The sequence below is a fragment of the Elephantulus edwardii genome, unplaced genomic scaffold (genome assembly GCF_000299155.1).
Source record: "Elephantulus edwardii isolate Elephantulus edwardi_28Jun2011 unplaced genomic scaffold, EleEdw1.0 scaffold00323, whole genome shotgun sequence".
Classification (NCBI taxonomy): Eukaryota; Metazoa; Chordata; class Mammalia; order Macroscelidea; family Macroscelididae; genus Elephantulus; species Elephantulus edwardii.
In genome coordinates this window covers 2,111,563-2,125,791 of record NW_006400073.1, presented here as the reverse complement: position 1 = coordinate 2,125,791, position 14,229 = coordinate 2,111,563, and the positions used below count along the sequence as shown (strand labels likewise).

The 14,229-nt window shown below is 37.1% G+C and overlaps 1 protein-coding gene across 1 annotated transcript in view; it reads left to right on the top strand.

Annotated features, from left to right (window-relative positions):
* The window catches only part of ARHGAP32 (Rho GTPase activating protein 32), a 385,046-nt gene that overhangs the window by 231,922 nt on the left and 138,895 nt on the right, over nt 1–14,229 (top strand). Inside the window, exon 10 of the mRNA XM_006901383.1 lies at nt 5,736–5,817. Coding sequence (XP_006901445.1) covers nt 5,736–5,817 — 82 coding nt within the window. The remainder of the gene's footprint in view (nt 1–5,735; nt 5,818–14,229) is intronic.

Here is a 14,229-nt window from a genome sequence, read left to right as displayed (position 1 = left end):
TTTGATCTCTCCTTCATACTTGATGGATAGTTTTGCTGGGTACAGTATTCTTGGTTGAAAGTTGTGTTCTTTAAGTGTTCAATAGATGCCATTCCACTGTCTTCTTGCTCCTGTGGTTTCTGCTGAGAAATCAGCACTTAATCTTATCTGTTCTCCCTTATAGTTTACTCCTTTTTTCTCTCTCGTTGCTTTTAGTATTTTCTCCTTATTTTTTGGTTCTAGCAAATTTTACAATAATATGCCTTGATGTTTTTCATTTAGGGTCTATTCTATATGGTGTTCGCTCAGCTTCTTGAATATATATTCTGTCATTCTTCATTATCCCTATAAAGTTTTCCTCTAGTAATTCTTCCACAACTTTTTCAGTGCCTTTACTTGTTTCTTCCCATTCTGGGATTTCAATGATTTGGATGTTATTTCTTGTAATGGTATCCCACATTATTCTTAAGTTTTCTTCTGTTTCCTTCTTTTTTGCGTCTCCTTTTTTCGGTTATATCTGTGGTGACAATTCTATCTTCTATTTCACTAATTCTATTTTTCATCTCTTCACCTCTATTTGTATGTCCCTCCATCATGTTGACAGCATCAGAAACCTTAGATTTCATATTTTGAATTATGATTTCTTATTTTTCCAGTGCCTCTAATGCCTCATTTGTTTTCTCTGCATTGTTTTGGATTGTTTTTTTTTTTAAGTTCCTCCTGATTTTTTACTGTAGTGTCCTCTAATTCTTCAAGTTTGTTTTTCATCCATTGAAAACATTCAGTCATCTTTTTTTTCCCAATTCTGCATCAGAAAATTCAATCAGACTTTCTGGCTTCATGAAATCCATTGCTACTGTGTCATTTTGGGGCGTAGATATCTTGTTTTGGGCTTGTGTGGTGAGTGAGGTACCCTGCTTCTTTCGAGACATTTAAGTGGAAGAGTTTTTGAAAACTAAGGTGATAGTTGGTTTTTGGTTTGATGTCACTACTTCTCTATCGAGATGTCCAGTACCTCCCTTTTGCTTAAGTTGGTGGGACCAATGTGGTAGGGCCAAACAGCAGTTTGTAGTCAAAAGAAACTAAATCCTCAATATTGGAAACTTTGTCAAGTGAGGTTGAAAAATGCTATAAATTTGGTCTTTGTGTTTTTGTTCTTTTGTGTGGGTTTTTTTGTTTTTGTTTTTGTTTTTGTTTTCTTTAAGTCTCCGATGGCCCCAAAGTTCAGAGCTGGTGGCAGTGTCACAGACTGGGGCGGGGGAAGCGATGTGGTACCTGGAGACGTCGGTCAAAGGTGCAGGGGTGGCCCCAGTTTGAATCCACTCCCTCTGTCCACTCCGTCTACGCGGCGCCCAACTTTGCCAGTCCCGGAGTTCGGAGCTGGCAGCGGGGTCACAGACTGGGGTGGGGGAAGCCTGTTTCAGCTTTTTAGTGAAGTGACAAAAATTTATTCTTTGAAAAGATAGTAGAATTTAGAAAGTGGACTAGATACTTTAATAAACAGTCTTGATATATTAATAATATCCCTATTTTGACAAATAAATTGAATCAAAGATGTTAAGCAATTTGTTTTCTGTTGCTGTTTTATGACTCTAGATAGTGATCTGTTCATTTTCATCCACATTGACTGTTCTAGGTTTTTGACATTTTTAACAGATACATAGTGTATAATAACTCTTGTTTGGTACACTGCCAAGTCAGAGTTAGGCACTTTGAATTTGCCAGCTGCTTCTCAAGGGAAAGATGGACTATGTCCTCTTGGGAGGTTTATAACCTCTAAAATTCTCTGGATGCTCAGCCGCGAGTCACTTGTGATTTCATGGCACACAGCAACAACAAACATGCTCATTATGTGTTTTGGAAAACCTCACCTGCTATGATAGGGTCCTTCCTTAGTACCTTAGCTATGTCCTGGACATACTTGTGAACGTTAATGGTATACCACCTGGTCAGAATGAACCTTTTTTTCCTAGTCACCCTCCCTTTTGGAGGGATTGTGCCAGGACCAGGTGGAAATAGGAAATATCAACAATAGATCAAGAAAATGTTTATATATATAGAAATGAATGAGAATTTAATGGGACGTCTGATATTATTTGAGAATGAAGAAAATTAAGCACACACAAGGAAAAGATGGTAAGTGTAATAACTAGCTGATAGGAAGAGTAGAGCCTTCTAGATTTTCTAATATTATGAGTGTTGTTGATTGTTGTTAGGTTCTGTTAAGTCAATCCATAGTGACCCTAAATACAGCAGCTGTAAACCCTGTCCTGTACTGATCCAGCTAATTCTGACACATCAACCCCCATTACCCCAGTTAGTCCATCCTTCCATCTCATCTGGGGTCTTCCTCTCTTGTGCTGTCCCTCTACCCTTCCAAACATGATGTCCTTCTCCAAGAACAGGTCTCTCCTGGCCACATGCCCAAAATATGTGAAAGGGAGCTTCAAAACCCTAGCCTCCAAGGAGAAACTTGGTTTCACCCTCTTCAGGACGGAGCCATTTGTTTTCTCAGCAGTCCATGGGATATTCAAGCTTCAACCTCTCCAGGACAAACTGTTTGTTCTCCTAGCGGTCCACAGTATACTCAACACTCTTCTCCAGCACCACAGCTCAAAGGCATCAATTCTCTGTCATCTCTAGTCACTGTCCAACTCTCCAATGCATAGCACGTAATTGCGAAGACTATAGCCAGGATCAGGTGCACCTTAGTCTCCAGCCTGATATCATTGCTCTTCAATACTCTTGAGAGGTCCCTCACAGCTGACTTTCCCAATGCGATTCATCTCTTGATTTCCTGGCTGCTATTACCAAGAGTGTTGACTGTGGAACCAAGTAAATGAAAACTGTTAACTATTTAATCTCTTCACCATTCATACTGATGCTGCCAATTGGCCCTTGTGGGAATCTTTGTTTTCTTGATGTTAAGCTTCAATCCGTATTGAAGGCTGCAGTCCTTAACCTTCTGCAGCAAGCACTTAAGGTCCTCCTGAGTTTCAGCAAGCAGAGTTGTGTCATCTGCATAACACAAGTTGTTTATGACTCTTCCACCAATCCTGATGCCACATTCCTCCTCGTACAGCCAAGCACTCTGGATACTCTTTTCTACATACTGATTGAAAAGGTATAGAGATAAAATACATCTCTTGATTTTGGACTATGTCTTTGCTCTGTTCTGATGACTGCTTCTTGGTCTAAGTATAGGTTTCTCATGTTGTTGTTGTTATGTGCCGTCGAGTCATTTGTGACTCATAGCGACCCTGTGTACAACAGCCCTAAACCCTGCTCTATCTTGTGCCAATCGCACTGCCTCTGACACACCCATCCCAATTACCCCAGTCACTGAATCAATCCACCTCATAGAGGGTCTTCCCCTCCTGTGCTCTCCCTCCACCCTACCAAGCATGATGTCCCTGTCCAAGGACCTGTCTCTCCTTACAACATGTCCAAAGTATGTCAGAAGAAGCCCCAGAATTTTTGCTTCCAAAGAGTAGCCTGGCTTAACCCTCTGCAGGATGAATCTGTTTGTTTTCTTGGCAGTCCATGGTACATTCACTACTCTTCTCCACCACCACAGCTGAAAGGCTTTCAAATCGAACTTTCCTTCTATCCTCCCTAGTCATTTCAACCTGTATGCAGAGCACATTATCTGAGAGGCTGGGTTCTATGAGGAGAAGTGTGGCGTCATGACTGGTGGAAGATCTATTAACAATCTGCGTTATGCAGATGACACAACCCTGCTTGCTGAAACTGAGGAGGACCTCATTCACTTGCTGCAGAGGGTGAAGGCCTGCAGCCTTCAGTATGGACTAAGGCTCAATGTTAAGAAGACAAAGATTCTCACCACTGGACCAGTTGGTAGCATCAGGATGGATGGCGAAGAGCTTGAGATTGTTCACAGCTTCAGTTTGCTTGGCTCCACAGTCAACACTCTTGGCACCAGCAGCCAGGAAATAAAAAAATGTATTGTGATGGGAAAGTCTGCTGTTAGTTACCTCTCTAAAGTACTCAAGAGCAACGGTGTCTCTCTGGAGACTAAGGTGCGCCTGATACAGGCCATGGTCTTTGTAATCACTTGTTATGCATCGGAAGGTTGGACAATGACTAGGGAGGATAGAAGGTATCTCATAAGCACAATCAAATGTTCTGGGATTCCCATTCTTCTCAGAGTCAGCCATAACTTGTTGTGATCCACACAGTGAAAACCCTTTGCATAGTCAATGAAGCAAAAAGAGACGTTCTTCTGGTTTTCTCTGCTTTCTGCCAAGGTCCATCTAACATTAGCTGTAATATTCCCACTACCACAACCTCTTCTAAATCCAGCCTGCACATCTTGCAATTCTCTCTTGACATACTGCTCCAATCATTTTTAGATAATTTTCAGCAGAATCATCCTTGCATGGGATATTAATGATATTGTTCAATAATTTCCACACTCTGTTCAGTCACCTTGTTTTGGAATGGGAACACATATCAGTATTTTCTAGTCAGTTGGCCACATGGCTGTCCACCAGATTTCTTGGCACAACTTAGTGAGTACATCCAGGGCAGGGTCTTTTTGTTGAAATATGTCAATTGGTATGGTTTTTCAAGTTGAATCTTAGCTGATTTTGATATATTAAGAAACAATTTTCATATTCTGCATTGAGTAGAACATGTTCTAGAATCTTACCATTAAAGCCTCATTTTGAAAGGCAGTGCACAAAGACTTTAAGAATCCTAAATATTCCTACTGACTACTTATATATTCATAATTCAGAAACTACTCTAAAACACTGATCCAGAAATTGAAATAAGAGTATAGCAAATGAGTATGTGAAAATAACCTCAAACAGATGGAAATTATACAGCTCAGAACTTTATGATGAAGTTCTTGGAAGACCATCCCATTTTTCCTCAGAGTTTATCAACAAAGGGATACACAAACTCATACCATTTTCATGTTTTGGCTTTAACATCTCCTGCATAGCAGCCCATTTATATTCCTGTCTCAGGAAACATCTATAAATATTGGTAAAGATTTGCTTTTACTTTTGTTTCCAGGATGTTTAGTTCTGTATTGGTTCAGTTGACTGTGGTCCCTAACCTGCAGAATTGCTGGATTATCTGGCATTCAGGTCCTCAGTTAAGATGACTTCTTAGGATTCTCTCTGAAGCCTCCAGCGATGCAGCTACAAGGTCAAGGGGGTGTGTTTCCAAGATATAGAGTCTGTTGCCACTATAGAGACTATAGACTCTTGCTTCCTCCTACCCCACACTTTTTTGTTCACAACATGACTAACTAGACTGTGCTGTTACTGCTTGTTTAACAAATTGAATGGGATTCCTAATCAGTTTTCATGTAACAGATAGGAAAGTAAAACTTGCAAAAGAGCATTATGATTTAATACTAATTTATCACAATTATCGAGAAGATAATAAACAGACTAAATTGATATCACTATAGTAAATTGTAAGTGGTAAAAATTCTGTCTCCTGCATGTCTACTTTATCAGATTGTTTTAGTAAGTATTTAAAAAGCTTGGAACATTATGAATCCAAAAAAGATATTTGCACAAATAAAGCACACAACTCTGTAGGCTTAGCAACAGCTTGTTTTTGTATGTTTGTGTAATTGGCATGCTATGTTATTTAGCATCACAGATTGATAGAATCATCTGGGAGGGGCTGTGTCATTTGTTACTGGAATTCACTTCACAGTGTTCTCCTGTGAGTCCCTTCTCTCCTTTAGATGCTTTCCTTCTTTGCCTTTATAGGTGGGACTCTTCCCTGGACACTGTGTGGAGTTAATTAACCAGAAAGTTCCCCAGTCAGTGACCAATTCTGTGCCAAAACCAGGTAAGGACCTTTTCCCATCTATATGATCATTTTATGGATAGATTAAAAATAACAATGTCCGGTTAATTACACAGCTTATTTTGTTATTTGTATTTTTTACATATTATACATTTTTAAGTGTGGTTTTGTTTTTATATGTAATGATATATTTCTGTTGCTCATTTTATATAGATGAATACATGCATTAAATTTTTCATAGGATTTTGCTACATTAAACTTAGTCATTTTTTTATTTCTCAGTTATATACTGAAAAATTGTTATTGGCTGAATAAAGTGTAATACACAAAAATTCAAGTTTAAATAGCTGATAATAGAAAGGCTAGGAATAATTACTGGTGGTGGAGCCTTAGGAAATCACAATGCTTACCCAGAAGCCACTCCTCTCTCATGACTCAGGTCTAGCAGTGGCTCCTCCTAAGAGAAAAGAGCAATCTCTTCTCATGTTATTTACATCTTTTAAAACATGCTGGACTCTCAGGGAGGAGTGATAGGGAATGGCAAAGGATACACTGACAAAGAAGATTAATCAGAACTGGCTTTGACAAGCACTGTGGCATTTGGACAAGAACAAACTGGGAGGAGGGTAGAGAGAATAGTGCAACAGTGAATGAGTGGAAGCCCAAAATCTCTGTAAATGTTTATGAAAATTAATAAAATATAATTATAGAAAAAAAAATAAAACATGCTGGATTATCAGCTGTTGGTTAGTTCTGACTCAACAACAATGAATATCAAAGCCATTTTCAAAAGTATTTCTTACTATCTATGTAGTATACATACAGTGTGGTGCAATCATGGTGTTACAGTGATTGAACAGCCAGAAGATATGCCAGTCTGCTTCCCTAAGTACATACAGCCTTGGTGACTCTGGGTATTGCTGCTCTGTGCTGCATTGTCATTGTGAGTCAAAATAGAGTTGGTGTCAGTCCATTTTGTGGAAGGTCTTCCTTTTATGTCTGCTCTTTTTACTTTACTAAGCGTGGTGACCTTCTGCAAATACTGGTCCCTCCTGCTGTGTCTTAAGTATGTAGGAAGAGGTCCTCTCCAAGTTTGCTTCTGAAGGGCATTCAACATACACTTTTTCAAAAGCAGATTTGTTTGTTCTTTAAACCTGTGATATAATTCATGTGCTTTGCCAGCTACATGATTCAAAGACATAAGCATTTATCTGTTTTCCCATTTTGCAAGCTTATAGGGAATAAAAAAATATTATGGCTTCAGTCCAGCATACCTTATTACTCATTGTGACATTTTTACTTTTTAATAAATTAAAGGCATCCTTGACAAAAGATTTACCTCATACAAAGTATATCATTTTATTTCTTGACAGCAATATCTGTGGATGCTAATTAAATATCCAAGTAAAATAAAAAGCTTCACTAATTTCTGTCTATCCATGTGAGGATTTTTATTTTCTTTATATTGAGGTATAATAAATACTGAAAAATGTAGTCCTTAACCTTCATCACTAAGTGTTTCAAATCCTCTTCACATTTAGCAAGCAAAATTGTACCATCTACATTTCACAGTTTATTAATGAGTTTTTCTCTAATCTCGATGCCATATTTTTCCTTTAGCCCAATTTATTGGGCTTTACCAATGTACAGATTGGATAAGGGTAGTGAAAGGAGACAATCTTCATGCACACCTTTCTTGATTTTAAACCACATCATTCCCTTATTGTTTTTGGAGATCTTACTCTTAGTCTATATACAGGTTCCACATGAGCACCATCAAGTAACTGGAATTCTCACTCTTTACAGAATTCTCTGTCACTTGGTATGGCCCACATAGTCAGTTGCCTTTGCAGCTTGTCAGTAAAACACAAGTCAGCATCTCTCTGGTATTCTCTGCTTTTTGCTGAGATCCATCTGATTTTAGCATTACAATCTCTTGTTTTACATTCTCTGCTGAGTCAGGTTTGAACTTCTTACTTATTCCTGTTGCAGGTGCTGACAAGTCAGCTCCAAATCTTAGCAGCTTTATGTATACCAAAGCAAAGCACTGCCTGGTCCTGTGCTGTCGTCATGGTTAGAGATGTCCTACAGCCCTTTGTTACAACCACTTGTGTCAGTCCATCTAATTGAGGGCCTTCATCTCTTTCAATGACACTGTCCCACACATTTTTACTTATTGTGTCCTTTAAGTTGTTGTTGTTGTTGTTGTTGTTGTTGTTTATGTGCCATTGAATTGCTTGCAACTCATAGTGACCCTGTATGTACAATAGCCCTGAAACCTGATCTATCTTGTGCTAACCTTATTGTCTCTGACACATCTACCTCCATTATCCCAGTCATTGTATCAATCCATCTCGTCGAGGGTCTTTCTCTTGCACTTTCCTCCACCCTGCCAAGCATGATGTCCCTCTCCAAGAACTGGTCCCTCCTTACAACATGCCCAAAGTATGTCAGATGAAACCTCAGAATCCTTGCCTCCAAGGAGCAGCCTGGTTTGATTCTCTATAGGATCAATCTGTTTGTTTTCCTGGTAGTCCATGGTATTTTCAGTACTCTTCTCCAGCACCACAGCTCAAAGGCATCAATCCTCTTTCTGTCATCCCTAGTCATTGTCCAGCTTTCTGACACATAACAAGTAATTGCAAAGACCATGGCCTGCATCACACACACTTTGGTCTCCAGACTAACGTCGTTACTCTTCAGGACTAGAGAGATCCCTGAAAGCAGACTTGTCCATTGCAGTTCGTCTTTTGATTTACTATCTGCTGGCACCAAGTGTGTTGTTTGTGGAGCCAACCAAACTAAAGCTGTTAACAATCTCAATCTCTTTACCATCTATCATGATGCTGCCCATCAGCCCTGTCTTTGTTTTCTTGATGTTGAGCTTCAGTCCATATTGAAGGCTGCAGTCCTTGACTTCCAGCAGCAAGCACTTCAGATCCTCCTCAGTTTCAGCAAGCAGGATTGTGTCATCAGCATAACTTAGGTTGCTGTTGATTCTTTCTCCAATCCTGATGCCAAATTCCTCTTCCTAGAGCCCATCTTCCCAGGCGATCTGTTCTGCATATAGATTGAAAAGGTATGGAGATAGGACACATCCCTGGTATATGCCCTTTAAATGTATGGGATCATTTCCAAGTAAGTAAGCAACATTGTAGATGGTAAAAATGAAAATAATGTATACTACATTGAAACAGATGAGTGAGAAAACTGTTTAAAAGGGGTATGTGATTAGGTATTATTGTCATGACAGGAGTCCAGAATGAAGGCTGCGTAGTGGAGTGGATCTGGAGGAGGGGAATATAAAACAATGAAAGAATTTTTCTTTTCTTTTTCAAAGACAAGAGTGTACTGGGGGCGGGGAGGGGTAGGCAAGGAGAAAAGTGCAACAATGAGTGAATGGAAATCCAACATCTCTGTAAGTTTTCATTAAAATGAATAATAAAATTTTAAAAATTGAGACAGTGGAAATTTATTTTTTAATTTATGAGTGATTTAATCTTGGAAATTTGATAGAATATCTAGTTTCAAATTTTTTTATCCTGTGTATTTTTTTTAAATATAAAGAAATAATAGCAAAAATTTTGATTAAAACCACAAGGATTTAATAAAATTTATTTTGCCTAATTTTATTACATTTCCTTTGAATACTCCTTAACTTCTGCCTATAAATACAGTAGGTAGGAATAAAAGACAGGCCTCAAAATTTACTGAGACATTTTTCCTTAAAATATTTTTAAGATTTAGGATCTAATTTTTTAAAGAAAATGTATACTCTATTTACTATTAACCAATTTAAACATACTCTTTTAATCTTTTTTGGATTTTTTAAAAAATTTCCATTCATTCATTGTTACACATTTTCTTCCCTGTTCCCCCTCCTCCCCAGTTTGCTTTTTTCTTTGGAAAAAAAATTCTTTCATTGTCCCCACCCTATCAGACCACTTTACAATGCAACTCTTACTCTTAACTCTTCTCATGCCAATAATGCCTAATCATACATACCTTTTATACAGTTCTGTCCCTCATGTTTCAATGCTGTTTACATTATTTATCCCCTCTTTTCTTAGTTTTCCCTCAACCCCCATATCAGTCCTGTTTTATAACAATGATATTATATAGTCTTTGTCTTTTTCTGACTGAGATATTCCAATCAGCATAATGTCCTCCAAGGTCACCCATTTTGCATAGTATTTCATGAGTTCTTTGTTTTTCAGTGCTGTGTAATATTCCGTTGTGTGAATATACCACAGCTTCTCTATCCATTTGTTTGTTGATGGGCATTAGGGCTTTTTCCAACTGTTTGCTGCTTTGTTCAAACCAGCAATAAACATGAGTGTGCATATATCTGCTTGGGTGGCAGTTATGGTTTCTTTAGGATATATTACCAGTAGTGGAATTGCTGGGTCATAGGGTATTTGTTTCCCACTTTTTGAGAAAGCCCATACTGCCTTCCATAGTAGTTACAACATTTTATACTCCCACCAACAGTAAATAAATGTTCCAATCTCTCCACAACCTCGCCACCATTTGTTGCATGTGGCTGTGATAAATTTTTGCTATTCTTACTGGGGTGAGACGGTATCTCATAGTTGTTTTGATTTGCATCTCTCTTAGAGCTAGGGATTTTGAACATTTCTTCATGTGTGTGTGTTTGCCACCTAAATGTCTTCTTTGATGAAGTGTCTGTTCATTTCCTGTGTGCATTTTGCAGTTGGATTGTTTAACTTTATATTTTTGTTTTGCTTGAGTATTCTATAAATTCTAGATATGAGTCCCTTATCAGACATTTCATTACTAAATATTTATTTTCCTAGTCTGTGGCTTCCCTTTTTACCCTGCTAGAGAAGGTTTTGGATGTGCATAGGAATTTGATTCTATGAAGGTCCCCTTCATCTAGTTTATCCTCTCCTGGGTGTAGGTTTTTCAGAATGCTTGGAAGACTCTTCAAGTTGTGGAATAGTTCTTCTAGGATTCTTCTAAGCTTTTCTCTAATGAAGTTTATAGTCCTGGGTTTAAGTCCTGGCTCCTTGCTCCACTTTGGTTTTTTATATGGTATGAGGTGTAGGTCTTGTTTGAGTTTTCTACAGATGATTTTCCAGTTTTGCCAGAACTATTTGTTTTTGTCTGTTTTTTGGTTTATTTATTTATTTTTTTTTTCAAAACTATTTGTCAAAAAGGCTGTTGTTTTCCCACTTAACTCATATTATCTCCTTATCACAAATCAGTTTAAGTAGGTGGCCTGATTTCTGGGTTGTCAATTCTATTCTATTGATTTGTGTGTTTGTCATTGTACCAGTACACTGTCTTGACCACCACAGCAGTATATAGTAGGAATTTAAATCAGGGAGTGAGATGCCTCCCACCTTGTTTCTCTTTTTAAGGAGTGCTTTGCTTATTTGGAGTCTTCTTTCCATTCCAAATTAAATTGGAGATTGGTTTTTCCATCTCATTAAATAATGGAATTTGTATTTGTATTGGGATTATTGCATTAAATGTGTAGATTGGCCTTTGGTAGGTAGGATTGTAATTTTCACAATATTGAATTTTCCTATCTGTGAGCAAGGGATATTCTTCCATTTTTCCAGGTCTCTTTTTGTTTCTTGTAGTAATGTTTTGTAATTTTCTTTGAATAAGTCTTTTGTGTTTCTAGTTAGATTTACTCCCAAGTATTTAATCTTGTGATTAGCTATTGTGATGGGTATTATTTTTCTTAGCTCCAGTTCTGTATTCTCTTTGTCACTGTAGAGAAATCCAATTGATTTTTTTTATTTTGAACTTGTATCCTACCACTTTGCTGAATTGGTCAGCTATGTCCAGTAGTTTTCTTGCTGAGTCTTTCGGGTTTTTTAAGTATACTATAATATCATTTGCATAAAGAGATAATTTTACCTCCTCTTTGCAATTTAGATAGCTCTTATTTCCTTCTTTTGTCTTACTGCTACCGCTAAGATAATGGGCAACCTTACCTAATTCCTGTTCTCAGGAGGAATGCTTTTAATCTCTCTCCATTGAGAACAGTGTTGACTCTCAGGTTTGTATATGTACTTTTTAATATGTTGAGGAAATTCCCTTCTGTTCCTTTTTATTTAGTGTTTTAATCATGAAATATTGTTGTATTTTCTCAAAGGCCTGTTTTGCATCAATTGACAGGATCATTTGGTTCTTGTTCTCAGCTTTGTTAATGGCATGAATGTTGAACCCTCCTTGCATACCTGTTATGAATCTTACTTGATCATGGTGAATTATTTTTTTAAGTATTGTTGGATTCTCTTGGCCAGGATTTTATTCAGAATTTTTGCTTCTATGTTCATGAGAGATAACAACCTATAGTGTTTTATTTTGGTGGTGTCTTTACCTGGTTGTGGTATCAAGGATATGTTTGCTTCATAGAATGAGTCTGGGAGAATTTCATCTTTTTCTATTTTCTGCAATAGTTTGTGTAGAATTGATGACAGTTCTTCTCTTAATGTTTGATAAAATTAACTTATAAAAGCATCTGGTCCAGGGCTTTTTTTTTTACTTGAAATTGTTTCATTACATATTTCTTATTTTGTAATAGGTCTGTTCAGGTGTTCAATTTCAGTTTGTGTCAGTTTACATAGGGTGTGATTTTCTATGCATATGACCATTTCCTCTAAGTTTTCGTATTTGAATATAGTCTTCATTATAGTCCATTATTAACCTTTTCATTTTAGTTGGTTCCCTTGTGACATTGCCCATTTCATCCCTTATTTAGATTATTTGTGTCTTTTCCTTCTTTTCTTTTGTTAGTTTTGCTGGTGTTTTGTCAACTTTATTGACCTTTCTGAAGAACCAACTCCTGGTTTTTTTTACCATTTCAATTATTTCTGTGTTTCATATTTCATTTATTTCTGCCCAGTTTTTATAATTTCAGGGTTTTTTTGATGGTGTTAGGTTTTCTTGCTGGTTTTTTGTTGTTGTTTTTTTCCAGTTTGTTGGAAATGGTTGGGCTAGAGAGTCAGTGGTCATTTTTTCCTGTCTTTTATTGTGTTTGCTTATTGCTGTAAAATGACCTCTGAGTACTGCTTTGGCTGTTTCTCAGAGGTTTTGGTAAGTTGTGTTTTCATTGTCATTTGTTTCAAGAAACATTTTAATTTTTTTTTTTTAATTTCTTCTAGTACCCACTCTTGTTCACGCAAGGTGTTATTCAGCTTCCAAATGTATGGGGTTTTTTTCTCCTTTATCCTCTTGTTATTAATTTCTAATTTTGTAGCGTTGTAGTCTGAGAAGATGCTTTGTATTATTTCTACACTTTTGAATTTATTTATGCTTGCTTTACGTCTTAAAATGTGATCTATTCTGGAGTATGTTCCATGCACATTGGAAAAGATAAACTGCACTTTTGGGGGGTGCATTAGCCTGTAAATATCTATGAGATTGAGTTGATTTATTGTGTGGTTTAATTCTTCTCTATCTTTGTTGAGTAGAATTATCTTTTCTTGAGAGTGGTGTATTGAAGTCTCCAATTACTGTAGCAGTATTTTCTGTTTCTTTTTTCAGTTTTGCTAATTTTTGTTTTATATATTTTACAGGTCTTTGATTTGGTGCATAGGTATTTATTAGTGTTGTATCTTCTTGTTCTACTCACTCCTTAATCATTATGTAGTGACCTTCCTTTATCAATTATATTTTTACATTGAAATCTATTTTATCAGAAATTAATATCACCACTCCTGCTTTTTTCTGGTTGTCATTTGCTTGACATATTTTTCCCCACCCTTTATTTTTAGTATTTCTTTTTCAGGTATGTTTCTTGTAGGCAGCATATGGGTAAGGGGGTTTTTTTTGTTTGTTGGTTTTTTGTGTTTTTGGTTTTTTTTTAATCCAATCTGTCACTCTTTTTCTTTTCAGTGGTGCATTTAAACTGTTTACATTTGATGTGATTACTGAGAGGCAATGTTTCGTTGTTGACTTCTTTTTGGTGTGATTGCCAGTTACTTTGTTCCATCCTGCTTTCTCTGGCACCTCCATTAAGAAGGACATCTCTCAGTGTTTCCTATAATGCTGGTCTTGTTTTTATGAACTCTCTTAGGTTCTGTTTTTCTGGAAATGTCTTGATCTCTTCTTCATATTTGATGGACAGTTTTGCTGGCTATGTTATGCTTGGTTGACAGTTGTGTTGAGTGATCGATATATGTCATTCCATCTTATTGTTTGCATGGTTTCTGTTGAGAAATTGGCACTTCCTCTTATTTGCTCTCTCTTTATAGATTACTCTTTGTTTCTCCCTACCTGCTTTCAAAATTCTCTCCTTATCTTTGGTTCTGGCAAATTTGACTACGATATGTCTTGGTGTTTTGTTTTTGGAGTCCATTCTATGTGGTGTTCTCAGCTTCTTGAATATATATTCTCTCATTCTTCATTATGCCTGGGAAATTTTCTTCTTGTAATTCTTCTGCAATTTTTTGGTGCCTTTACTTCTTCTTCCTG